The following is a 24580-nucleotide window of genomic DNA, read 5'->3' on the forward strand; positions in this document are numbered from 1 at the left end:
CACAGCTTACTCTCGGCCCCAGTACTGCAGATGAGGAAACGGAGTATAGAAGGACTGAGAAACTTGCCTGCGAGTCCTTGATGCCACGATCCAAGTTACACGGACATTTTTTGACTATTTATTGTATGCCAGCCTTGAACTGTCCATTAAGACGTGCATCGGATATTTTTAAATTAAGTAAAATGAAATAAAATTTAAGAACCAAGCTCTATAGTCATATGAGCCACATTCTGCACTGGTCTGGTGGCCGCTGTCTTAGACAGGGCATCTCCATCAGTCCAGAAAGTTCCTCGGGACAGGGCTGGTTTAGCTACTCTGTCTTGACCTAGGTATCAGCCAGATAGTATCCCAAGCCACAAGAAGGGACTCTGAGGTCCTAAGACTGACTCTGAGTCACTTCCCCAAGCTCCCTTGGCCTCAAGGCTGGACCTCAAGCAGGCTCCACTTCTTGTCCTATAGGAAGGAGTGAGATAACCAATCAATAGAGTCCTGATTAGATGATCTGTTAGGAAAAAATAATCGTAATTTTCTTGAAAGGGATTTTTGAAGAATATTAGCTAATGGATATAAACCAAAACACAGGCATTTAATTTACTTTTAAAAAATTTTATTTATTTATTTGAAAGAGAGAGAGAGAGCAAGCACAAGCAGGGGAGAGGCAGAGGGAGAGAGAGAAGCAGGCTCCCGGTGGGCAAGCAGCCTAATGTGTGGAGCTCAGTCCCAGGACGCTGGGATCATGACCTGAGCGAAAGGCAGACGCTTAACTGACGGAGCCACCCAGGCGCCCAAGTACAGGCATTTTAGAGTAAATACGAGCTATTGCTGTTTTAAAACTACCTTGTTGTTTTCTCTGAAGACTTATCATTGCACCACTCAGAACTGACACAGACTTCGAGGGTTTTCTAGGTCTTCTGGGATAAGGCTTTACTGGACACAGTTAAAGGGAAGGCTCCCTGGAGGGATTAGGAAATGGGGAAAAGGGAGAATTCTTTTGCCAACGTCAGCAAAATCGATATTCATTTGTAAAACATCCCAAACAGACCTTTTTTAAACTTATTTCTACTCATCCTGTCTTGAATTTGAAGCCGCCAAGCTCCACACGGGTGCCCGAGGACCAATCCTGTTTTAATTTACTTTTCACTTGGAACGGACGGGTTGAAACATAATCCCAAACCAGAAACGAAAGCAAGACGCTTGGAGCCTCTAACACAGAGATTTTATCCTGCCAATTAGGTCTAGATTCACAGGTTTTGAAGACAAGCTTGCAGGAAGATCCAGTTCATGCTTCGCATGTGAAAATCGAGGAGTCGAATCCAGACCCTCCCTGGCCCGCGGGCCACTCACTTTCAGGCCCGCAGGATCCGCCGCGGGACAGCTGCCTCCCTCCAGCACGCTTGGTTTGATGGCCTTTAAGCAGCGGTTTTCAAGGTTGGCTCTACTTAAAATTGCTGGGAGATTTCTGCAGACCTAGCAAATCCGAATCCCAGGGGCGGGCCCAGAAGTCAGAACAGCTCCCTCCTACTCTTCTCCACGACACATTGCGGGCTGATGCTCCAGCCCACCCAGACCTCTGGTGTCGAACATCTGGCACGTGGGGGATGGGCTGGGGATGGGGTGGGAGGTGGGGTCTGTTCTTCCTCCAGAGAGTGAAGGGTCGGGCTGACGGATCCTCATCAACCTTTCTGTTTTCCCATGATGTGATGCCAGAAGAGGGATCCGAACGAAGTGGAGAAGACAGGAATGGAGAAAGGGACGTGTGAATAAAGAAGGAAGCCGCCCAACTGGCGATCATATTTCATTGCTTCAAACACGCGGTACTGGAGACCATGACTGGTTGTACCAGAGAGACACAGGAGGGGGGCTTGGAGCGTTTTATGGGCTGTGAAAAATGCTTCGTCACAAAACATTTTGTGGCCTTGTTGCTAGGCTGTGGGTTCAGTGATCTGCGGAGATTGGCTCTGGGCCACTGGGACCTTCATGTCCAGTGCAGGCGTTCTTCAGAAACAGAAAGAGCCGAGCATTATCTAGGCGGAGCTGCTGTGGAAATACCTCTTGTCCACGGCAGGATTAGTGCCAACTTGAAACAGCCAAGAGTAAAGCTTCCCGTCTCCCGGCTCTGTGGTCCAGGCGCTGCTGCCGGACGCGCTTGTTGGTTACTGAAGTGGCCACAGGGGGGCAGTGTAGCCCAAGGTTCTTACTGGCTCTGCCGGTCTGTCCATTGGATTCCAGTTTGAAAAGAATAAAGTGTTTAAAAAACTGGGTACCACCATAAAAAAAAAGAAACAAAACCAAGCTCCTGACCCATGACGGAACCACAGTGGCACAGAACTTATAATCAAACTGAAGTAGTAACAACAGGGAGCCAAAAAGAAGACTTGTAAAAGAATGCTTCTAGAAGACTGAAGGCAAATAAGAAATACGGCACCATATGCAGAAAAATAGCTTGGATCATCATAACAGTGGTGAGGCCAATGCACTGTAGTTTCATTGCAGGTGTTTATTTTTATTTTTTTTTAAGATTTTATTTATTTATTTGCCGGAATTAGCGAACCCAAGCAGGAGGAGCAGCAGGCAGAGGGAGAAGCAGACTCCCCACGGAGCAAGGAGCCCAATGCAGGGCTTGATCCCGGGACCCTGGGATCAAGACCTGAGCCGAAGGCAGACACTTCACCGACTGAGCCACCCAGGTGTCCCTAATGTTGCAGGTGTTTGAACTAGAATCTTGAAACACAAGTGTAAGCAGAATCCCAACTTATGAATTTGCACATTTTTCCCTCCCTGCTGGGGAATGTTCACTTTACTTTGACTTTATCCATAGCACATATGTAGCCCCTTCCATGACAGAGGCCTCTGGGCTGGGGGTAGGGTACCTTCGCTCAGGACATGGTAAGTGAAGTTAGACCCCAAAGGTCCCAGTAAGTCCAAACTTCGTTTGTCTGTCTCAAGCTGAGGCAGAGGAGGGCTGTGCCACAGAGTGCCCCACAAAGGGAGGAGTGTGGGGACAATGAGCGGGTGCTTGGCCTCAGCCCCCTTCCGCCCTTCCTTGGGTCATGCCTTCTTTCGACTCACAGATAGAAGGTTGTCCTTCAGGTTGCTAGGGAAAAGCCATCGTACGAGCCAGCTCTGGCTGTCCTTGTCTTCTGCTCATTCCACGGACCTCCGGGGAGGATGGTGACCTGCTCTGGAAGGGGAGAACCTGAAAACCAGCCGGCCCCAAACCGTGGATATGACCCGGACCCATCACCTCTTCCCAGAGCACCTGTCCTCTCTGTGGATAAGAGACACATGCTCAGAAATCCAAATGTCAGTGACACAACTGTCACCACTGTGATGACAAACTTTACAGTGTTTGGAAGGGATTTGAAATGAAAGAAAAGCAAGCTCAGGAGGAGCCGTCCTCAGTCCTCGTGTGTCTGCAAATCAGGATGACAGAAATGACCATCCTGTGACCTTAGGCCTTCTTCACCGTCAAACACAGACAGCTGGCATGGGTTTAAATACACATTGATTTTCCAGGTTTTAAAAATGCATCAGGTCTTTGGCTCTGGTAGTAGAATTAAATTAGAAGTTAAAAAGGTTTCCAGTGTCCATTGCCCAGAAACACAACCCTGAGAGGCTGTAGTTTCAAACACATTATTCTGGCAATCTGACCCAGGGAGGGGGGCAACGTCTACAGATATTTAAAAAGAAGTGTAATTCTCTCTCTGTGTGTGTACCTATGGAATTTTCCCAAACCAACTACTTTCAAAGTGCTTTCACAGTTTCGTAAGCTAGGCTTCCCTTGACTGAGATATTCCTGTGACTGAGATAATGACCAATCAGTCATTTTAGAGGGCGGCTTTTATTGGGTAAGGATTTTTTTCCAAGCAGTTTGTAACTTTCCATAGACACAAGATTCTCAGATATGCAGGATATATACATACACGTACACAAAGATACAGAATGTCTTTGAGTTGACCCAGAGGCTAGGGTCATAGGATACTGATGCCCTTGAAACAACCTTCAGAGTGTCTCTGGGTGCTTCCCGGTTGCCACCCCTGCTCTCAAGTTTCGTCTTTCAGAGCTTGAGAAACATCCGTAGCACCTCTTACTATTCTGACACCTTTACCCTTGAGTGATTCTCACTCCTTTACGTGCCTGATCCCTCCCCAAATGGTCTCAGCCATTCCCCAGATCCAAAACCATCTCAGGCAGGTACAAAGTAATAAAAGTTGCAGCTCAGAACAGTCAGGACTGTCTCTCTGACATGAAAAGATCCCTTAGTGTTCGGGGACACTGGAGAAGGCGGCTGGAAGGAGCGTCTCAAGTCGCCACACTCAGCCTGAAACACAAAGGTCCGGAAATGGTGCTTTCTGCGGCTGATCAAGCTGGAGGCGGGCTGTTTCCAAATGAATCTGTCCCTTCTGCCCTCTGCCTACAGAGAGGTGAATCCAGGAGACAATGTTGAAGCTGTGGTAGGCCCCGGGAGGGCAGAGATGTACTCATTCGGGGCTCCCCTTCCTGCCCCAGGGTCTCTTAGCTCAGGACTTAGAAAGCTCTTCTTGATAGGTTCATTAACTATGTAATCAGTCCTCACCTGAATGTTCCTGTGGTCCTGGACCTCAAGCTCACGCGTTCCTAAGTCTAGTGTTTCCAAGCCTCCCGGAGATGCCCCGTTGTTGAAACCGGGCTGGGGAGGACAGCCGTCAGGGCAGGAGCAGCCACGGAGAGACAGCCCAGGTTTTGTCTACAGAAGGCTGTGTTCAAGGTCATGAAACCAGACTCTTCCTCTTCCACAAGCCTCTCCTGCTTTTGACCCAAACCTCATCCCCTTCCCATGTTTGAAGTCTTCCTCAGGGTATCTGAGTCTGCATGCTTGATGCCTGGAGGTTCTGTCTGTCTTCCCTCTGCCTCTTACCTCCAACCCAAATCCATCACAAGTTCTCCTGACTCGCAGCCTACATGCTGTGAAAATACTCTCCGCTTCCCATCCCTGGTGCCTAGACCTACACAGATGTCCCCTCGCCTCGCCTGCGTGTCATTGACCTCCCTGCCTTAAATGCTCACTTTTCCAGAACATCCTTTGGCCATGCAATGAGCTCACTGCAACAGTGGCCAGGGCCCTCCCTGCTCTGGCTTTGACAACTGGTGCTGTGCACACTCTCCACGGTCCGGGCTCACCTTGCCTTCCCCAGCCCACACCAAGCTTCCCCCTGCCGCCGAGCCTCTCCCCAGGTGTGGGGTCTGCCGCTTGGAACTCCCCTTCCCTCCCCTCTCCCAGCAGAGGATCCCCTTCTCACTGAAGATGCTCTCCCCGTTCTCACCTGGTCCTGAACATCTGAGGATCTTACCAACCACACCTTGGAGGGCAGATCGCACTTGGAAGACGTCCTTTCTTAACCGATCATGACAAGGACCTGCTTTAAGCACGTTTGCAATCTGCCCCTCTTGCCTCCGGAAGGTGAGAAACTATCCAATACGTTTCTTGATTAATTTTGGTGTTTCTGTTCAGGTCAACCACACTCAAGAATCAGCAATTCTCCGAGGATTTTTTTTTTTTTTTTTAATAATGAACTTCCGCAGTGAAGGGAGAGTGTGCCAATGAGTTGATGTGTGTAGAACAGAGATGGGAAGGTCGCTGTCATCAGCATATATTGATTTGGCTCTCCGGAAGTGATGGCTTCCAATGATCTAATGTTCTTAAAAGAGAAGCCAGATGGATGGATGAATCGTAGACCCTCTATGACAGCACATTCCTTTTCAAAAGAACCACTCCCACCCCAAGGCTGTGTACAAAGACAAGTCCAGGTCATAAGCCGGTAGAGATCTCCTGCTCCCCGGTGGATCGAGTGTAAACTGAGCTTGCCCTGTCGGACACGTCTCCCAGGAAAACGGGGCATTGTTTGCAGAAGCATCTGGCGATGTGCTTTCGGAAGAACTTTAAGAGGTAGTTTCTGAACTTCTCCCCCACGAAGGCGTAGATGATGGGGTTGATGCAACAGTGCGTCATCCCAAGGGTCTCCGTCACCTGCATCGCTTGGTCCAGCCTGTTGGAGCTACTGCAATTATTCAGGCCAAAGGACTCCTGGAAGGTGCTCAGGAGAAGCACGATGTTGTAGGGAGCCCAGAAAAGAAAGTAAACAATCACGATCACGAAAATGAGCCTCACCGCCTTGTGCCTCTTCTTTTCGTTTCGGCACCGAAGCAGGGTCTTGAGGATGGCCGAGTAGCAGACGACCATGACAAGCAGGGGCAGGACCAGACCCAAGATGGTCATCTTTAATGTCAGGAAGTTCTTCCAGAAATGGTACTGAGTGGGTGGAAAATGAGGGCTGCAGGTCAGGCGAGACCTCTCTTTCTGGGATCTGGTGAACATGATCCCAGGGAGAGAGGCAAACACGGCCACCACCCAGGTGACCACGCTCGTCACCACCCCAAAGGTGACCGTCCTGGCCTTTACGGCAAACACAGCGTGGACGATCGCCAGGTACCTGTCAATGGTCAGGAGGATGATGAAGAAGATGCCCGTGTAGAAGCCTATGTAGTAGAGCCCCGTCAAAATCTGACACAGCCTATTTCCAAAGACCCACTGGTCCGCGGCGTAATGGGCCCAGAACGGGATGGTGAGAAGGAAGAGCAGGTCAGAGATGGCCAGATTGAGCAGGTAGATGTCAGTCATGCTCTTCAGCCTTTTGCAGTTGATGAGGATGAGGACAACCAGCATGTTGCCCACAAAACCAAAGATGAACACCAGCGAGTAGAGGGGAGGAAGGAGCCTGGCTGCGATCTTTCTCACGTCGGTCTTCTGACAGGGCTCTGACATCCCGTAATCAATGTCATAGTATGGAGTCGGTGTGGAGTCATTCATTTTGCTCGACCCTGGAAATTAAGAAAAAGTGCTCCTTTATTCAGCCCTAGAATGTTCTGAGTGGTCCACCACGACCACAAACTGTCTTAAACATCCACATGCTTTCCACTTTGGTGCCTTGATTTCCACATTTAACTGAGTTCCCTTTTGTGGCCAAAACAAAGGACTTTTGCAGGAAAGGGAAGGCTCGCCGCTGGTGTCTCTGATTGCTAGATGGAGAGCATGACTCCCGGGGAAATTCACAAAACCGTCATCTAACCAAATAAGATCTGGTGCCCCGTGGCCACGTGGAGAGAAGGTAGCTTTCATCACAATTTCAAGAAACTGACTCGGGTGCCATCTCACACTGTCTGATGATCTACTATGCTGTAGCTGCCCTTCCCCAGGGGCTGAGCTTACATAAAGCATTCACGGAGTGCTAGTAACCATTAACGGCTCTCCAGGGCACTCTGTGGGCCAGCCAGCTGTTCTGAGCTTCACACCCATTCATTCATTTAATCCTCAAGGTCACTGTAGGAGTCAGGTCAGGTTATTGCCCCATGTTGCTGATGAGAAACTCAAAGCACAGAGAGGCTGAATAACCTGCCCAAAGACACACAGCTAGGAAGCAACTGATTTGGAAGGCAAGCAGCCTGTGCTCTTATCCACCAGCTACCCTGGTCTCTCGCTTCTTGGTGAGAGAACTAGAACTTGGCATCTCCAGGTTGGTGTCCCAATACAGTCAGAACGAGATGGACTGAAGCCCGAGTACCCTGAGAAGGTCATGGGAGCTAGCAGCCAGCTGTAAAATCTAGACTCCCATTCTCACTTTTGCTCTCACATTGCCTTGCCTGGTCAATTTCAGTTCCATGGCTTTATTGAGAAATTTCTTTAATCCCTGTGGGTCTGAAGCCTCCTGGATCTCAGATTAGGCAGTGGGAGGAGCACACAGAAACTTTCCCCTTAAATTCTGAGCCAGAACAAAAATCGTTACACTAAATGTGCTGTGGAACTGATTATTAAAGGGAAACTTAATTTGATATTTGTACTATGACATTAATTGGACAATGTTTACCTTCCCTTTTTGGGGGGCGAAAACAAACAGAAGAGTTAGACTTAGATACAATTTCTGCTTGGAAACACATTCAGAGGGCACCCCATCCCAGGGAGGGGGAGGGGATTTTCAGTTCCTCTTACCCGATTATAATCTATAATCTCTGCCAAGATTCTGGCCAAGAATCACCTCCTTTCAAAAGCTTTCTTTTGAAAGGTGAAGCTGCTTTCCTTTTTTTTTTTTCTTCTCTCTTTCATTCTTTCTTCCTTTCTTTCTAGTATTGATCCCTTACAATCTTTCATTCACAATCGTGTTCTGTATCTTCGATATTATCACCATCTGAAACTCATTCTAAATTCTAACTCTTTTCTTCTCTCAAAGATTACGTTTCAAGATAGCTCTAGGAGCACCTGGTGTTTGTCTAATGGGTTTCCTGTAAGCCCTTTTACTCATCACAGAAGCAGAGCTAATGAACAGGCAAAGTGGCTGAAAGGTGACTTACCAGGAGGGTTCTTGTAGGGGGACGGATGTCTCAGCTCCTCTGACCAGCTGAGCTGTGCAAATCAAACATATAGGCAGCATAAAAGTAGGAAATGCACAGTTTTTAGCGAAAGGGGGGAGGCGGAGTTTGGTGAATAAGTATATTGCCTGGGAGGAAAAAAAAATCAGAGAACAGTTCTTCTTTTTCAGCTGAACTCGAAATAGATTGCTGTCTACATGTCTGGCCTGAGCGCTTATTCATGGATTTCGTGGATTACACTTATGTCTTTTGTGTTCTGTTCATCCAACGGCACAGAAACTGTCAGAAAATAGAATTGAAGGATATTAGAACTAGAAGAACATTCGCGTTTATAAAATCAAAATCCCTCATTTTCCCGAAAGAAATTGCTGCTTCGGAGACCCATGATTTATTTGTAGAAGACCACATGGCTTATGGATGGCAAGGCGAAAATGGGAGAGATTCTGATTCTCTTACTATTTGTCCTCGATCAAAGCCACTGAAGCCAACTTGAAATTGAGGGGGGAATGCTTCCCATGAACCCCGTGGTCCCCGTTACCCATTTCCCCCGGCCCCTGTGCTTTTCCCAGCTCACACCCATACCTCACCTTCCCACCCTATACTATTTTTTTCTGCAAATGAAAACAACTGATCGTCTAACCGGCTTTACTTGTGGGCTCACCTGTGAGCTAAATCTGTTGCCCATCTTCCTTGGGTTTGGGTATGTCCTGGGGCTCGTCATTATCAATCTCCTCCACCTAGTGACTACGCAGCAGCCCTCAAACCAGCAAGCCTTCATGACTACCTGCACTATGCCAGATACATAGACAGCCGAGATCCTGCCTCCAAGGACACAGTCTGTCTGTGGCTCTGAGAAGTTGTCCACATAAAATGAGCAATAATTGGTGGCCTCAGGTCAGGTTCAGGAGTATATGACAATCCCATATGCAGTCACAGAGAGCTTTCTTGGTGGTTGGTTACTTATCTGAAAACCTCAACTGTTGACTTGGGGAGCTGAACGCCCAGGGGACAGCACCCTGAGCCTCAAGAGCGCCCTCTGGGGGTCTTCCACTTCCTCCACTATAGAATCAGAAACTTCAGCTTGTGGTCTAAGAAAGGGCGGAGACCCCAGACCTGCGGAGGCTGCCTCACACAGGGCTAAGCACGTGACCTCCGCAGCCAGACGGGGGGAGCTTGAAGCCCCGCCCTACCCTCGGCTTTCAGATCGTGCAATGGGCTGAATAATGGGTTTGTGGGGGAGGGGCACACGAGGCAGCCGCACCCAGAATTTAGCACATAATATCTGCTCGGGAAACAGCAAACTCCTACCCACTCATTCCGTGATTCTTTCCTAGGGAGAGTTTATTTGATAAAATTTTAATGAAATTGGGTCCCGGGGTCCTTGTCTAGAGCAGAGTCTCAGCGGCCTAGGGGTGAAGCCAAGGGTGAAGCAGGGTCATGAAGCTAGGGACTGGTGCTTGGAGAAAAGACTAGAAGGAGGTGATGGCTAGGACAGCCATAAAAGCACAGAGACAGCCCAGCAATCAGTAACCACCCACCCAGGACCATGCTCTTGTGTCACAACAGAGCCCAGCAATTGGTCATTGTAACCGGGACAGTGAATCATGAAAAAAAAAATCTTCAAGTTCATCCTGTGTGTGCAAGTCAGGAGGCAATGATTAAGAACCTGCCTCTGCAGACATACTCCAGGGCTAAGTTCCAAGCTTCATCGTTTGTCACTTGGCTCTGAACAAAATTTTGTAAGTCCTCAAGCCTTATCTGTGAAATGGGGGCAAAAACCAAACCCCAGGGGCGCCTGGGTGGCTCAGTGGGTTAAGCCGCTGCCTTCGGCTCGGGTCATGATCTCAGGGTCCTGGGATCGAGTCCCACGTCGGGCTCTCTGCTCAGCAGAGAGCCTGCTTCCCTTCCTCTCTCTCTCTGCCTGCCTCTCTGCCTACTTGCCATCTCTCTCTCTCTCTCTCAAATAAATAAATAAATAAAAATCTTAAAAAAAAAAAAAAAAAGAAAAGAAAAACCAAACCCCAAATCACAAACTTATTTGATAGGTCTGTGGTCAAGATCAAATGATATAACAAGAATGGGGTGCTTCGCAGATATTGGCCCTCCACGGGCTATGTAACGAGGCCTTATATTTTACGAAAAAATGGGTTTGCAAAATGGATAGCAAATAGGTCAATATAAAATTTTGCAGAAAGCAGGCGGCATCAATAGTCTTAGTCCTCGGAAGAGCAGCCTTGTGTTCACGGCTGGTAACGTGTGTGTGTGTGTGTGTGTGTGTGTGTGTGTGTGTGTAGAACTCTCAGCTGCTGCTGGATAAATGTTACATTTCTGTAATGTTGCAATACTGTCACCACCCGAGCTGGTGCTTCTCCCTGTGAAGTTCTGCTTGTCCATTGTCCAGGCAGCGGAGGCTGTGACGGGTGCTCGCCCCCGGAGGGCAGTATGGAGTAGTGGTGCAGGCTTGGAGTCCCCACTCCCACCCCACCCCACCAGGTTGCCCTTGGCAAGATACTTCCTCTCTCTTGAGCTTCCACATCATCATCTGGGGAATGACATGCTAGACCCTGGGGGTCCCGAAGGCAGCTCCCCCGTTCAATACCTGATGACTCTATGGCCACGCTGGTTTGGACAATACACATTTGGAGGGGATAACAGGGAGAGGATTCGTAGAACGTGGAAGCCCAATTTAGTGGGTGGGTCACGCCTTTCAGATTTCAGGGTTCAGAGAGGGATTCAGGTCACCTCTCGGGGTGGAGCTCCATCCCAAGGAGTTACAAGGAAGTGAGGATCCATGGGAACTTCTTCAGCCTTGAATCAAGGATCCATTTCCGTGTGTCATGCCATGACTGAGTTTCATGGTCTCAGATTCTCTTTGGCCCTGTTTGCAAGGCTCTTGTTCTCCTGCGGATGACATTCAGACTCCCCAAGAGAAATGATCCTTTGACCTGTTTGTCACTCTGGACTTGATGCCCATAATGGAAGGCATCTTGAGCCCGCCCTCCTTTCGGGGAGTTGGCCCGCCTTTGAAATAGCTGGTGTCCAGGCATTGAATCCAGGTTGGTGGACGGCTCCGCTCCCGCTGCCCCATGCAACTCTTCAGTCTAGATGCCGAGCATCCGCCAGGGGCTAGGGAAACACTGGTTCCTCTCCTTGGGTTCAGAGGGTCAGCCGTATGAGCCCAGCTCCTGTCACCTGCCACACAGCAGCTCACACACACATAGTTCCTCCCTCCCTCCCTCCCTTTCTTCCTTCCTTCCTCTTTCTTTTTACGGGAGTCTAATTTAGATGCAGCAAAGTGCACTAGTCCTGGGTGCACAGCTTGGTCAAGTTTTGACATGTATATACCCACATAACCACCCCTCCCCAACCGAGATGATACAGCATCATCCTAATACCCCAGAAAGTGCCCTTGCACCACACCCAGGGGTAAGGGCCACTTGACTTTGGTTACCATGGACCATCACGTGCCTCTCCTTTAAATTCATATAAATGGAAACATAGATGCTATCCTTTTCTGAGTCTGGCTTCTTTTGTTCAGTATAATGCCATAACTATATTCGCCAGAGTTCTGTTATTAGATGTTCATGCTCTTTCCATCGATCACATTATGGACCATGTGTTCTCAGTGTGGCTGCCAGTGCCCTGATATCCCCACCAAGGAGGATACTCCTTATTGAAGGTGCAGGTGAAGGTGAAGCCACCTTCACCAAGAAAGTCCAAGAATTCCCATGGTTCTCAAAGAAAGAGGAAAAATCCTTCCCTACCACCTGTGTGTCTTAGCAATGATGATAGGGTCCCGTGGCTCCCAACACTGCTTCACCTTTGGTCCCAGATACACTTCATGGTGAGTGGGCCTGGGGGTCATTGCACTGTCTTCTCAACCTCTGATGTCTCTGTCCTTCTGGTCTTTCCCAGAATGACCCCCTTCCCAGCGCCTGCACCGCATTCCCCATGCCCTGTGCAAATCATCACACCACGTGGACACTTGCAGACTGTCTACCTCCTTGCTTAGTAGATATGTCCAGATGTGGTGGCAACCCTTTAACTCAGCTGAGAAGTTTGCTCTATGAATTTTGGGTATTTTTTTCGAGTCAGTGCCCAGACATGGTGCTCATACAGTGTAGTGCACTGATGAAGGTATGTAATAGGCCCACTGTGACTTCGGATTGGATCACACCTGCACCTCTGTCTTCAGCTGTATGCAAAACAGGATATCATACAGGACTTTTCCTGTTGCCCCAGAACTGGCAGTTATGGCCTGAGGCTGAGGGCAGAGAGGTGTTAAGTACCTTACAGTTCTAAGGAAAACCACTGACACCTGGGGTCACACCTCTTCTTAGGGGGCTTCCTAGACTGACAGAATCAGCTCTGTGCCCCTGGTTGCCATGTCAACTCATCACACCCTTGTCCTATAAGGAGACAGATTTGAGCAGGAAAGGGTTGTCGAAATGGGTGGGCTTGATGGAGAGGTGAAAGGGAGGGGTCCTCTCCTCAAAGCCAAGGGCAGGGATTCTGAGAAAACCCTGTGAGGAATGGGAGCTTGCAAGAAGGGAAGGCTGATACCTCCTTCCTGGGTGGGGGATCTTCTAGGTAGCAGGTCAGCTGAGCAGGAGAAGAGGGGCTTGGAGAGAAGAGATGGTGGAGGTGGGACATAGCAGTGAGCCAGCAAGGAGGTCCCAAGGATGTGAGATCACAAACATAGTGTCAAAGTGACAACTGCCCAAGACATTTCCAACCTCAGGCACTCACCAAACCCAGGGCCAGCCTTCCTTTAAATTCACAGAGGTCAGCTTACCAGCTCAGAGGCCTCTTCTCTCTGACAAGCTTCCTCTTGGTGGCTCTTGGTGGCCCTTACTGCTGCTGACTAATCAGCCCTGAAGCCATTTCTATTTGTTAAGGAAATCTTAATAATGAGAAGAAGGCAAAACAGAGAAGGATGGGGTCTGGGTGGCTCACTCCCAGGAGGCGGCAGGGCCTTTGAGCATCACGAGCATTGGAGGACGGCACGGGGTGGGCCCTCTGCCAAGTCCCCAACTCCACCGGAAGTCTTAAGCCACCCATCCCTGGGAAGGACGACCTTCCCTGGCAGCTGCTTGACTCAAACAGCCCACTCAAATGTTCTTCTCGGGAGAAAGAAGACTGGGTTTCCACATCTAGAAATGGAAAGAGTCGGCAGCTTTTAAGTAGTGGTTTCTTTGGTGGCAATAAAATTCTACTGTAGCTATGACTACTGTGTTGTGGGACTATCCTTGAGTTGGTGACTCTCTCCTCTGGGCTCTCAGAACATTCCACATACAGCTCTACTTCTGTGCTCTGCACAGTGCCTGGTGATTCACAAACACCCCATTCTGTACCCTTCCTCCCCTCCCCAATCCCTCCACTTAAAGGGCTCTCAGACCATGGGAATTAACACACCCATCTTCATGTGCCTACTCCAGACTGGTGCATGGTAGATCCTCAAGGGAGTTTGCTGCATTGAATTCCATGATGGAATAAGACACGGATACTTTCCTGAATTTTAGATGTACTAATTAGCCTTTGTGCTTTTTGGTAAACAGCTGCCACAGCTCAGTGACTTAAAACAGCAAGCGTGGACTTCTTGTTCCTATGACATGTGGCTGGGGTCTGGCTCTGTTCTCTGTGTCTTCTTGCTCGCATGGCATGGCACCTGCTGTGGCCCGGGAGGGACCTTCCTGTGGCCGAGCAGGGAGAGCCAGAGGCTCAGCCCAACCACCTCTGTCACTCTTTGTGGTTGAACCAGGTGGCACTTCTCACCCTTCATGGTCGAGCCTCCCGTGGATGGAGGAGGGACACCTAACACTCTAAGTCATAAGTCACATCACAAGGACAGGCATGTGTCATCACACAGGGGAAGGAGTGAAAAGTGGCAAAGAGTAAGACAATCTACCACACACAGAATAACAAACCAGGCAGGCTTTAAAAAAAAAAAAAATTATTATTATGTTTAGAACCCTAAACATACCATCTACCCCCCCTCCCGCTTCTTAGCAGATTTTTAAAATGTACAATACAGTATTGTATCAACAGGTACAATGTTATAAGCAGATGTTTGGAACTTCTCATCTTGCACAACTGAAATTTTATGCACATCAATAAACATATAAAGAAAAGGTGGTGTGTACATGCAATGGAATATTTTATTCGCCCTTACACAAAGGAGTTCCTGCCGTATGCAGAACCATGGGTGAGCCTTGGGGACATAGAAGGACAAATGCTACATGGTTCCTCTTACATGAGGTTCCTAAAATAGTCAGAATCATGGATGAAAAGAGTGGAATGGTGATTACCAGAGGCTGGGTGGGGGAGGGGAGGAGAAAACAGGGAGTTGCTCATCAGATAGTTTTTCAAACAGCAATGTAGTTAGAGCATTAATTAGCTTAAAAACCCAATATTTATGATCTCCCCGATATGAGGAAGTTGAGAGGCAATGTGGGGGGGGGGAATTGGGGGATAGGAAAGGAATAAATGAAACAAGATGGGATCAGGAGGGAGACAAACCATAGGAGACTTTTAATCTCACAAAACAAACTGAGGGTTGCCGGGGGAGAGGGTGGTTGGGGTTATGGACATTGGGGAAGGTGTGTGCTATGGTGAGTGCTGTGAAGTGTGTAAGCCTGACGATTCACAGACCTATACCCCTGGGGCTAATAATACATTTTATGTTAATTTAAAAATCCCCAATATTTACATTTCGTCATCCAAACAAAATTTCATGTATTTGTGAGGATACTACAAATATCGGAAGGCAAAGCATGCTCTCCCCACCCCAAACACACGCACTTCTTTCTGAAACCTTCTCTAGCCATGAACCAGGAAAGGAAAACATTGTCACTTAGAGCTCCTGAGCCACCAGGTTCCAGAAACCCTGTGTTTCCTGCTTGTGTCAGATCAGAAATGCACTGGGTCACACGTGTACACATCTTTAACTTGGCTCACCCAAGATAAAAATCTTCGCTGACTTAAGTGAACCAACTCCTGTCCTTTGCAAATTGGGTTTAAAAATTCACTTAGGTGGGGTGCCTGGGTGGTTCAGTGGGTTAAGCCGCTGCCTTTGGCTCAGGTCATGATCCCAGGGTCCTGGGATCGAGCCCCACGTCGGGCTCTCTGCTCAGCAGGGAGCCTGCTTCCTCCCCTCTCTCTCTGCCTGCCTCTCTGTCTGCTTGTGTTTTCTGTCTGTCAAATAAATTAAAAAAAAAATTCACTTAGGGGTCTGTGTGACTTAGAAGTTCCCACTCCAATCTGGACAGTTGGAACATGAATGACATTTGCAGAGCACGGAAGGGTTTGAACACGATCAAACCCATGACTTTCTAGACTTCATAATGATATGGGGTTTGTGGCTGCAAGGCTGTGAGAATAAGACCCAGTTGAGATGCTGCCTGTGAGGTGTGTGCTATGGCCGAAATGGTAGGAGTTAGATGTTACATCGCCATGAGCTCATAAACCCATAGCCCAGACCCCGGACTCCCCGATCAACAACTGTTCATGTTGAACATACCACAGGTTCCAATGATCTAAGCTCAAAACCAGAATTCTCTCTGTGACTAATACAGTATTTTCAGGATTGACCTAATAGCAACTCTTAAAATGATATTCTGCTCCATTTGCAAGTTACAGTTCCAGTTTACTTTTATTTTTACTTTATTATTATTGTTATTTTTATATATGCGAACTCTATGCCTGGACCCAAAAATGAGGAGCTGGAAGGTAGTTTGGAAAACACTTTCTCCTAACCTTTCTAGAGTCTTCCTTGTGTAGGTCGACCTGATCTGGCTGGTTAGATCCCAAGATTCACAGGCTAGGGTATGACTTCTAAGGCAAGGGCCTCTGTCATATCTCCCGGCCCCTTCTCTGTCCTGGAGACACACCCCAGGACTCCCACCAGAGCACACGGAGGAGTTCTGGCTGCACCGTTTTCTACTCTCCAAGGCTACTCTCCTGGACCTCCATGAGCTGGTTCTGGGGAAGGGCGATCTTTTGGGCAAGAGTGATCATGATGACGTCTGGGGGTTGAGTGGGGAGCAGATGGGGCCAGGGCAGCAGGGACAGGTAACAAGAAGATAAACACAATCAGATCCAAAGACTTGAGGCCTCTACAGGTTCTGACATAGCCTTCCTGGCCTTTCCTCCTAGTTGATTCTGGAAACATTGCTGTGGGGGCGGGGCAATGAGTGGCAGGGTGGGGGTGCAGGGGGGAGGGGCTCACACAGTCTCCCAAGCTCTTGCTCCTGCCTTCCTGATGCAGGGTCATTCACCTTCAGGCCTTCTTTCGATCACTACCTGCAAAACTTCCCTTTCCCTGCACAGACCGAACGAGGGTTTTTATTCTTCATCTCATTATAGACGACACAGACTATATCAACAAACATGTTCATGCATTTTTACATAGCGGGAATGTGGCTTACAACACACGTGAACAGTGAGGCATGATAGGTAAGAGATTTCCAGTGCAGGCTGCATGGTTGTCATGGATAAATGGAAAATTAGCAAATGTGTGTCATGTACTTACACGGGAGAGGTGATCGGACCCAAACGAAGCTCTCAGAGGGTTCTTGGGGTTCCCAAGCTCTCCCTGAGCCGGTGGGGCCTTCCAAGTTAATATTGGTGGGAAGCAGGGCTGGGGGTAGCACAACTATCTGGCTGGACCAACGAAGACCTTCCTCCTCACTCAGGCTCAGCCATGCGCACACCTCCCACCTCCTGGCACCCACCCCCCCTCACGCCATCCACCTGTGCCCACTCGCCCCCCTCCCCCCTCCAGCTGAGCCCCTGTCCAAAGGGATAGCATAGCAGAGCTACTGAAGCAAAGGTAAAGTATTTTCCAGATGCGGCATTTTCCAGGAACTGAGAGGAGCTCATTGGAGAAGTCCTGGTCTCTACCCACAGTTGTTCTGGACTATCCCCTGAGTGTGCGTTGGCTACCCAGGGAGGGGCACAGTCTGTCTTGGTGCCCATGACCCTGAGGCTCCTGGGCACTCACCTCAGAGACTCACAGGCCTCCCTTCTTCAACAGACCTTTGAGGCTTTATTATCATAAACCGATTGCCATCCCCCATCAAAAGCAAGAAGCAACCTTCTACTCCTCTACAAGCCAACTGAGACCTCCTGTTCCCCCGTGGAAGGTGTGTATGTGGAACTCATTCGATCCGCAGGTTCCCCATAGAAGACTGGGCATTGTTTGCAGAGGTGTTTGGCGATGTGCTTTCGGAAGAACACGGAGAGGTACCTTCTGAACTTCTCTCCCACGAAGGCGTAGATGATGGGGTTGACGCAACAGTGCGTCATCCCGAGGGTCTCCGTCACCTGCATGATTTGGTCCATCTGACTGGTGCTCTGACAGTTGCTCACATTAAAGAACTCCTGGAAGGTGCTCAGGAGAAGCACAATGTTGTGGGGAGCCCAGAAAAGAAAGTAAACCATCATGATCACGAAAATGAGCCTCACCGCCTTGTGCTTCTTCTTTTCGTTTCGGCACCGAAGCAGGGTCTTGAGGATGGCCGAGTAGCAGACGACCATGACAAGCAGGGGCAGGACCAGGCCCAAGATGCTCCTCATGATTGTATGAAAATTCTTCCATGCTTTTGGAAATTGAGAGCTGCAAAAGGTAATATCATCTTCCTCTTCCAGTCCCCCGAAGACGATCCCAGGGAGAGCGGCGAAGACAGCCACGGCCCAGGTGACTCCACTTGTCAACACCCCAAAGGTGACCGTTCTGGCCTTTAATGCAAACACAGCGTGGACGATCGCCAGGTACCTGTCAATGGTCAAGAGGATGATGAAGAAGTTTCCTCCAAAATACCCAACGTGATACAGCCCGGTGAATGACTTACACATCACCTCCCCCAAGAGCCAACCGTACATGGCGTAGTGGGCCCAGAACGGGATGGTGAGAAGGAAGAGCAGGTCAGAGATGGCCAGATTGAGCAGGTAGATGTCAGTCATGCTCTTCAGCTTTTTGCAGTTGATGAGGATGAGGACGACCAGCATGTTGCCCACAAAACCAAAGATGAACACCAGCGAGTAGAGCGGAGGCAGAAGCCCAACTACGTTCTGTCTCACATTGACCTTCAGACAGGGCAAGCTGTAATCATAGTCATAATTGGTGGTGGGTTCTTCATTGCCGGCCTGGATATTGGATGTAAACAGAGAATGCGACGTGGGCTGCACGCTGTAGCTGGCCTGGGCAAACGTGCCATTGTCACCCATCTTTCTCCGTGCTGTAATCAGAGAACAAAATGATAGCATGCTATGTAACCCTGCTGTCCCCACGCTTAAAAAGATCCTCGCTCTGGGTCAGTGATGGCCTGGTCTTTGTCTCTGCTTTGCGACTGTGTCCTGGAAAGCTCCTATGCTGGTTGATCACTTCCCTTTATTCCTGGGAGCAGATGCTAGCTGTCTCCCCACCAGCCATTTCTCAACATCCTGGGCCTTCCCAGAGGACCAGACTCTCATGGTACAGTTCCCTGTGCCGCTCTGTCTCCTCTGCAGGGGAGGTGGTTGGGGGGGGAGAGCACGCAGGCCGGTGACCCATTCCCGGAAGGCAATGAGGAAGGGCATTCTGTGGGTGGGCCTCTGAGAATGCTTTTCCAGGACAGGAGAGATGCAGCAGATACCCGGGCCTGCCCCTTCCACTTCTGGAGCCTGTCTTGTGAAGGCTTGGTGTTTGGGACCCTGAATGAAAGACTTAGAATGGAGCAAAACCAGGTGGAGTCCCAACGCCACCAAGTCATAAGCCCAACTTTGAACTACTTATGAACTGCTCAACTCATTCTCTGATTTCTTGTGATTTGAAAAGTAATAAGCCCTTGTTTTGAAGCTACTGGGAGTCCCATGTTCTGTTACTTGCAGCCAAACGCCTTTTGACTAGCTCTCAACTCTCTGCCTCCATCTCCCCGCCAAAGCTTCCTGGGTGAGGTTGCCATGACAACCCAACTACCAAATGCCCAGCTCTGCTTCAGCTTCATCCTTGATAAGCGTTGGATCCTTCTGCTAAGTTCTTTCGTCTAAAACTCATTTGCCTTCTGGGAGGTGCATGCCTGCCTCGTGCCTCCTTATCCACTTGCTTCATTGGTGTCTCCTTCCCCTGCCCACCCTGGGAGAACCCCCAGGCAGGATCCTTGGCTGCCATGTCTTTTTCTGCCACCTCTTTATTCTCAACCCCAAGTTCTTGCTGAGTCGTGTTGTCTAATTGCAGGGTTTTTTTTTTTTAAATTTTATTTATTTATTTGACAGACAGAAACCACAAGTAGTCAGAGAGGCAGGCAGAGAGAGAGGAAGGGAAGCAGGCTCCCTGCTGAGCAGAGAGCCTGATGCGGGGCTTGATCTCAGGACCCTGAGATCATGACCCGAGCTGAAGACCGAGGCTTAACCCACTGAGCCACCCAGGCACCCTTAATCGCAGGGTTTTAGGTGCCCTGAATGCCAACACATCCCAATGCTCTGCCTTCTACCTCTACGTCTTTCAACCTCTACCTTAGCACCTTTCAACCTCTATGTCTCAGAGCTGAATTTCCCATTGCCTCCTGCATGGCTTCCCAGGGGTTTATCTATTCAACCAGCATTTACTGAGCACCTACAGTGAGCTGAACTCTGTTCTATACTACTGTCCTTATCATTGTCCTGTGAATTCTACCTCATAAACACCTCCAGGCTCACCTCCTCTGCACATCGGTCAGCTGCCACTGTCTTGGCTTAGACCTTCCCCATTTCCATCGTTGCTGTGGTCTTGCCTTGCTTGCAGCTTATTCCTGACCATGCTCCCTTTCAGCCTGTCTTCCCCAATACTAGCAATGGGATCCTGTGCTTCTCAACTGAAAACCGCAGTGGTCCACACACTGTAGGTGGCGGGACCTCAAAGGCAATGCTCAGACCATTCGTCAGTCTTTTCTGTCTTTCTTTCTTCCTTTTTTTTAAAAAAATATTTTATTTTATTTATTTGACACAGAGAGAGAGCACTCAAGTAGGCAGAGCAGCCGGCAGAGGGAGAGGGAGAAACGGACTTCCCGCTGAGCAGGGAGCCTGATGCAGGGCTTGATCGCAGGACTCTGGGATCATGACCTGAGCCGAAGGCAGATGCTTAACCACCTGAGCCACCCAGGCGCCCCTCATCAGCCTTTTCTATGCTCACTTCTCAAACCCCAAGTCCTGTGCTCCCACCCCGTCCATCTTCCATCCATTTTCCTGCAAACTCACCTGCTTCAGTGGTGTTGCATAAGCTTGCCCTCTGCCTAGAACTCCTGGTGAACTCCTAGTCTTCTGCCAGTACTTCTTGCTCAAGCTCCCCTTCTCTGTGAAGCCAAACCTCCTCTGCTAACAAATCACTCCAATCGCCTCATAACATATGCCTCTAAACAAGCCCTTATCACACGATCTCCCACACACCATGTGCCCCTTGAAGTCCAGATCATGTTTCTGTTTCCAGCTCTGACAATATAGCATCTGGCTGAAGGAGGTACCAATAAATGTTAATTGAAGAAATTCACGAAAGTCTTTATACTGAGTAGAACATCTAACATCATTAGACTTGATTCTCAAGAATATTCTTTTTTTTTTTCTTTTCCTGGTAGTAACTGTGAATTGGTTTTTATCTTTGTACACACCTTATTCTTCAATTTCTCTTATGATCCATACATTTCATAGACCTTACATTTCACTAAGCCAGATTCTTGGAAATCTGCTGCCACTAAAGAAGACTTCTAATCAAGCTCCTGGGGGATGAGGAGGAGAACGTATCCACCTCAAGAATTACATCTATGATCATTAATTGAATGCTCCTTAAGCTTCAGGTGCTGCGTTAAATACTGTGCATGAATTAGTTTAATATTTGCAAAGCTTTTGTGAGCAATTATTTTTATATCTTACAAGTGAAGAAATTCAAAATTTAAGCATGGGCAAGTTAAAAGACTTTCCTAAGTTCACAAAACAAGTAATAGCTGAGCTGGATTTTGAACCTGGGGCTATTCTGTGACAAAAGACCCCAGGAGCTCCTATCTCCAGGCTGGGAGAGCAGAGGTGGACATGGAATAGGTAATGATTTTCTAGGTAGGCATGGAGGCTTGCACTTCTTTGGCATGTAGACTTAAAAGCCACACATTCACCACCATGAGCATGTCCCACATACACATGCAGGAGTGTGAGCATGTGTGCATGTGAACACACACACACACAAATAAGCTCCACAAGGGCAAAGAACTTTGTCTTTCTCTGGTGCCCCAGAGCCCGATCTGACACTTAAAGCCTGCTAAATAAGTATCATTTCTGTAAGTGAGTGACAGAGATCCAGCAGGCTGCAAGGTGCCAGAAAACACAATGACCCACTGTGGACTAGCTCCGGGGTAATCCAGTGGGAGACCCGTATAAAAACTAAGATACTGGGGATCCTTGCTCACAGCCCCTTATGTGCAGCATACCCTTGGGGCTGTTCTGTAACCAACCACAGGACTGGCCTCCTCATCTGCATTGGAAAGTGTGGACTGGACTGGTGTTTCTCAAATGCTGGGCTTTCGATCACACAGGAAGTCTGTCAGTCAGAAATGCACGCTCAGACCCTCTGGTGATTCAGATCGGGGGTGGGGTGGGGTGGGGAAAGGGTAGGGCTCAAGGGGGCCAATTGCCTTGACCACTTCCACCGTTGTGTTCTCTCCACATTGTTGTTTACCTGCACTGGCTTCTCAACTACCAGCCACCTCCTCCTCCACGACTTCTCCCCAGTCACTCCTGCACACCTAGCTCCTGGCACAGCAGATGCATGCGAGGTGTCACTGTCAAGTGTCAGGACACATCCTGAATTGATTAAAAGCTGCCTCTCAGTAAAAGAGATTCCTCACTTCAGCCCCTGTGGGCTCCTGAATTAAGGCAAGAGGCCCATTTTTGGTTCAGGGCTTGGACCATCACCTATACAGACTGTGAAGGGGGAGGGGCAATATTTGGGATAGAAAGTTCCAGCTCTTTAAAGCCCTAGGGGGCTGGGAGGGGAGGGGTGAGAGGAGCAGCAGCTGAGAGAAGCCTGAGTGTCCTTACACTTTGTGACTGTCTTCTTTAGTACTCTGTCCTCTCACGTGAGCCCCGTGGGGTGGTCTTACCCTGCTCTGCACTTGTTCACTGCCACTTGGGTCTCTTCAACATTTATGGTGCAGACACCACCCTCCAGACTTTTCTTCTCCAACACCATCCCCCAAGGTCCTAAGCTATGCAACCTTCAGGGTGCTCCCAGGCCTTGCATCTCCAGTGTTGGGATGCTTTGAGCCCATGATTCATAAAGGAATGGAAAAAACACCCACAACTCACCAGCGAATGGCTTCTCCCAAGTGGCACAGGAGGGTCAGGCTTCTCAGCGACTGAACCAAACAGATCTGGAGGTAGAAACTTGGTGTGCAGAAGTAGGAAATAATATTTCCTGCAGAAGAGGAAGGCGGAGATACAACAGCAAGTAATGGTAAAGATTTGAAAAAAAAAAAAAAAAGAATGATATAGTTCTTCTTTTCCAGCCAGGAACATTGTACACTAGGTTGAGGTCTCCAGAGTAATATTAATTTTGAAATCTTACTTATGCAACCATGAGTGTGAGTCAGGCAAACCCTGTACATCTGCTCCTCTGTCTAACGACTTTGGGCTTCTTTATCTTGTGGGTCTCTATATCTGGCAATCTTCTCTCTTCTGCCAGTGATAATTTGCATGAAATGAGCACAACAGAACTCCGTTTTCCAGAGGATAAATGCTAACAGCAGGGCTGTTGGTGATGGTGGAGAAAGCAGAATGAGTTTTATGACTATGCACACTGTTGACATTATGGAATTGGGATCTGATTGGAATTTTTCTTTCTTTTTTTTTCTTCTTCTTCTTCTTTTTGTGATGTTTACTAAAAGGGAATGCAAAATGGTCTCTTATATGAGATGTCCTTAGCAAGAAGGGTCTCAGTTATTATAGGTTCCACTCCCCAGAAAGAAGTTTTTCTAAAAGAAAACACCAAGGAGATTCAGGGAAGATGGTGGCATAGGAAGCATCAGAAATCTCTCTCCCCACCCAGACAACTGCCCTGACAGAATCTGTCTGATCTAACTATTCTGGAATCTACTGAAGGCCTGCAACTGTCAAGAGGAGGCTTGGATGATCAATTGCAGTTAACTTGGGTCAATTTCAGCTTTTGACACAGTAGCAGCTACCCATCCCCCACAACCTCATCTTGACACATGATGTGTAAAAGTACTTCTTCAACACCGACAACCAAAAGAGGTGAGCCATACAAGATCAGAGTTTTGTGTGTTGTTAAGCTGTGTGATATTAAGCTGGTATAAATTTAAATTAAAATGTTCTAATTATGCTACCTCCCCATGGTAACCACAAAGAAAATAGCTTTAGAACATACACAAAAGGAAATAAAAGTGAATTTAAGCATTTTTTTACAACACACACACACACACAAAAGAAGACAGTAGTGCAGAAAATGAGGGACAAAAAAAACATTAGTGGGCGCCTGGGTGGCTCAGTGGGTTAAAGCCTCTGCCTTCAACTCAGGTCATGATCTCAGGGTCCTGGGATCGAGCCCCGCATTGGGCTCTCTGCTCGGCGGAGAGCCTGCTTCCTCCTCTCTCTGCCTGCCTCTCTGCCTACTTGTGATCTCTGTCTGTCAAATAAATAAATAAAAATCTTTAAAAAAAAAAGTTAAAAAAAAACCCCATTAGTATGCACATAGGAAAAAAATAGCAAAATGACAGAATTCTCTCATTATCAGTAATTACTTTAAATGTAAATGCGTTAAATTCTCCAATCAAAAGATAGAGAATAGTAGAATGAATAACAACAACAAAAAAAACATGTTCTAACTGTATGTTATCAACAAGAGACTCATTTTTGATCCAAACACACAAGTATATTGAAACTGAAAGGATGGAGAAAATATTAAGTAAAAGATGTGAAACAAAAGAGAGCAGGGATGACTATACTAAGATCAGACAAAATAGACTTTAAATCGAAAAAGTTTACAAGACACAAAGACAGATACTACTTATTAATAAAGGGCTCAATACAGCCAGAAGATGCAACAATTACAAACATTTACACCTAGTGACAGATCATCAAAATATATGAAGCAAAAACTGACAGGACTGAAGGGGGGAAACAGACAGTTGCACAATAATAGTTGGAGATTTCAACACCACAT

At 48.1% G+C, this 24580-nt stretch overlaps 2 protein-coding genes and 1 long non-coding RNA gene across 9 annotated transcripts; 1 reads left to right on the forward strand and 2 right to left on the reverse strand.

Moving 5' to 3' along the window:
- Positions 1–3825: 3825 nt before the first annotated feature.
- On the reverse strand, positions 3826–22839 carry LOC309850949 (C-C chemokine receptor type 5). 3 transcript variants are annotated; one of them, XR_014304544.1, is made up of 4 exons: positions 22708–22768; positions 8383–8528; positions 5304–6858; positions 3826–4414 (listed from the first exon to the last, which is right to left on the reverse strand). XR_014304544.1 is itself a non-coding variant. In XM_082705585.1 (3 exons), exon 3 carries the CDS (start codon positions 6845–6847, stop codon positions 5789–5791), a length of 1059 nt encoding a protein of 352 aa, XP_082561711.1. In that variant the 5' UTR covers positions 6848–6858; positions 8383–8528; positions 22708–22839; the 3' UTR covers positions 3826–5788. The 3 variants fall into 3 exon arrangements, 2 of the variants coding, with proteins under 2 accessions (XP_082561711.1, XP_082561712.1); XM_082705585.1 differs by having other exon boundaries at positions 3826–6858; positions 22708–22839; XM_082705586.1 differs by lacking the exon at positions 22708–22768 and adding an exon at positions 9062–9374 and having other exon boundaries at positions 3826–6858.
- LOC309850959 lies at positions 14320–16099 on the forward strand. The gene is made up of 2 exons (XR_014304550.1): positions 14320–15432; positions 15628–16099. It is a non-coding gene; the product is annotated as an uncharacterized lncRNA (long non-coding RNA).
- Positions 16780–23051, reverse strand: CCR2 (C-C motif chemokine receptor 2). 5 transcript variants are annotated; one of them, XM_082705536.1, is made up of 3 exons: positions 22967–23051; positions 22708–22816; positions 16780–19092 (listed from the first exon to the last, which is right to left on the reverse strand). In XM_082705536.1, exon 3 carries the CDS (start codon positions 18664–18666, stop codon positions 17506–17508), a length of 1161 nt encoding a protein of 386 aa, XP_082561662.1. In that variant the 5' UTR covers positions 18667–19092; positions 22708–22816; positions 22967–23051; the 3' UTR covers positions 16780–17505. The 5 variants fall into 5 exon arrangements, with proteins under 5 accessions (XP_082561662.1, XP_082561666.1, XP_082561663.1 ...); XM_082705540.1 differs by lacking the exons at positions 22708–22816; positions 22967–23051 and adding an exon at positions 20614–20727 and having other exon boundaries at positions 16780–18175; positions 18281–18638; XM_082705537.1 differs by lacking the exon at positions 22967–23051 and having other exon boundaries at positions 16780–18638; positions 22708–22796.
- Positions 23052–24580: the final 1529 nt, after the last annotated feature.

This window comes from Mustela nivalis (genome assembly GCF_964662115.1).
Source record: "Mustela nivalis genome assembly, chromosome: 1".
NCBI classification, from domain to species: domain Eukaryota; kingdom Metazoa; phylum Chordata; class Mammalia; order Carnivora; family Mustelidae; genus Mustela; species Mustela nivalis.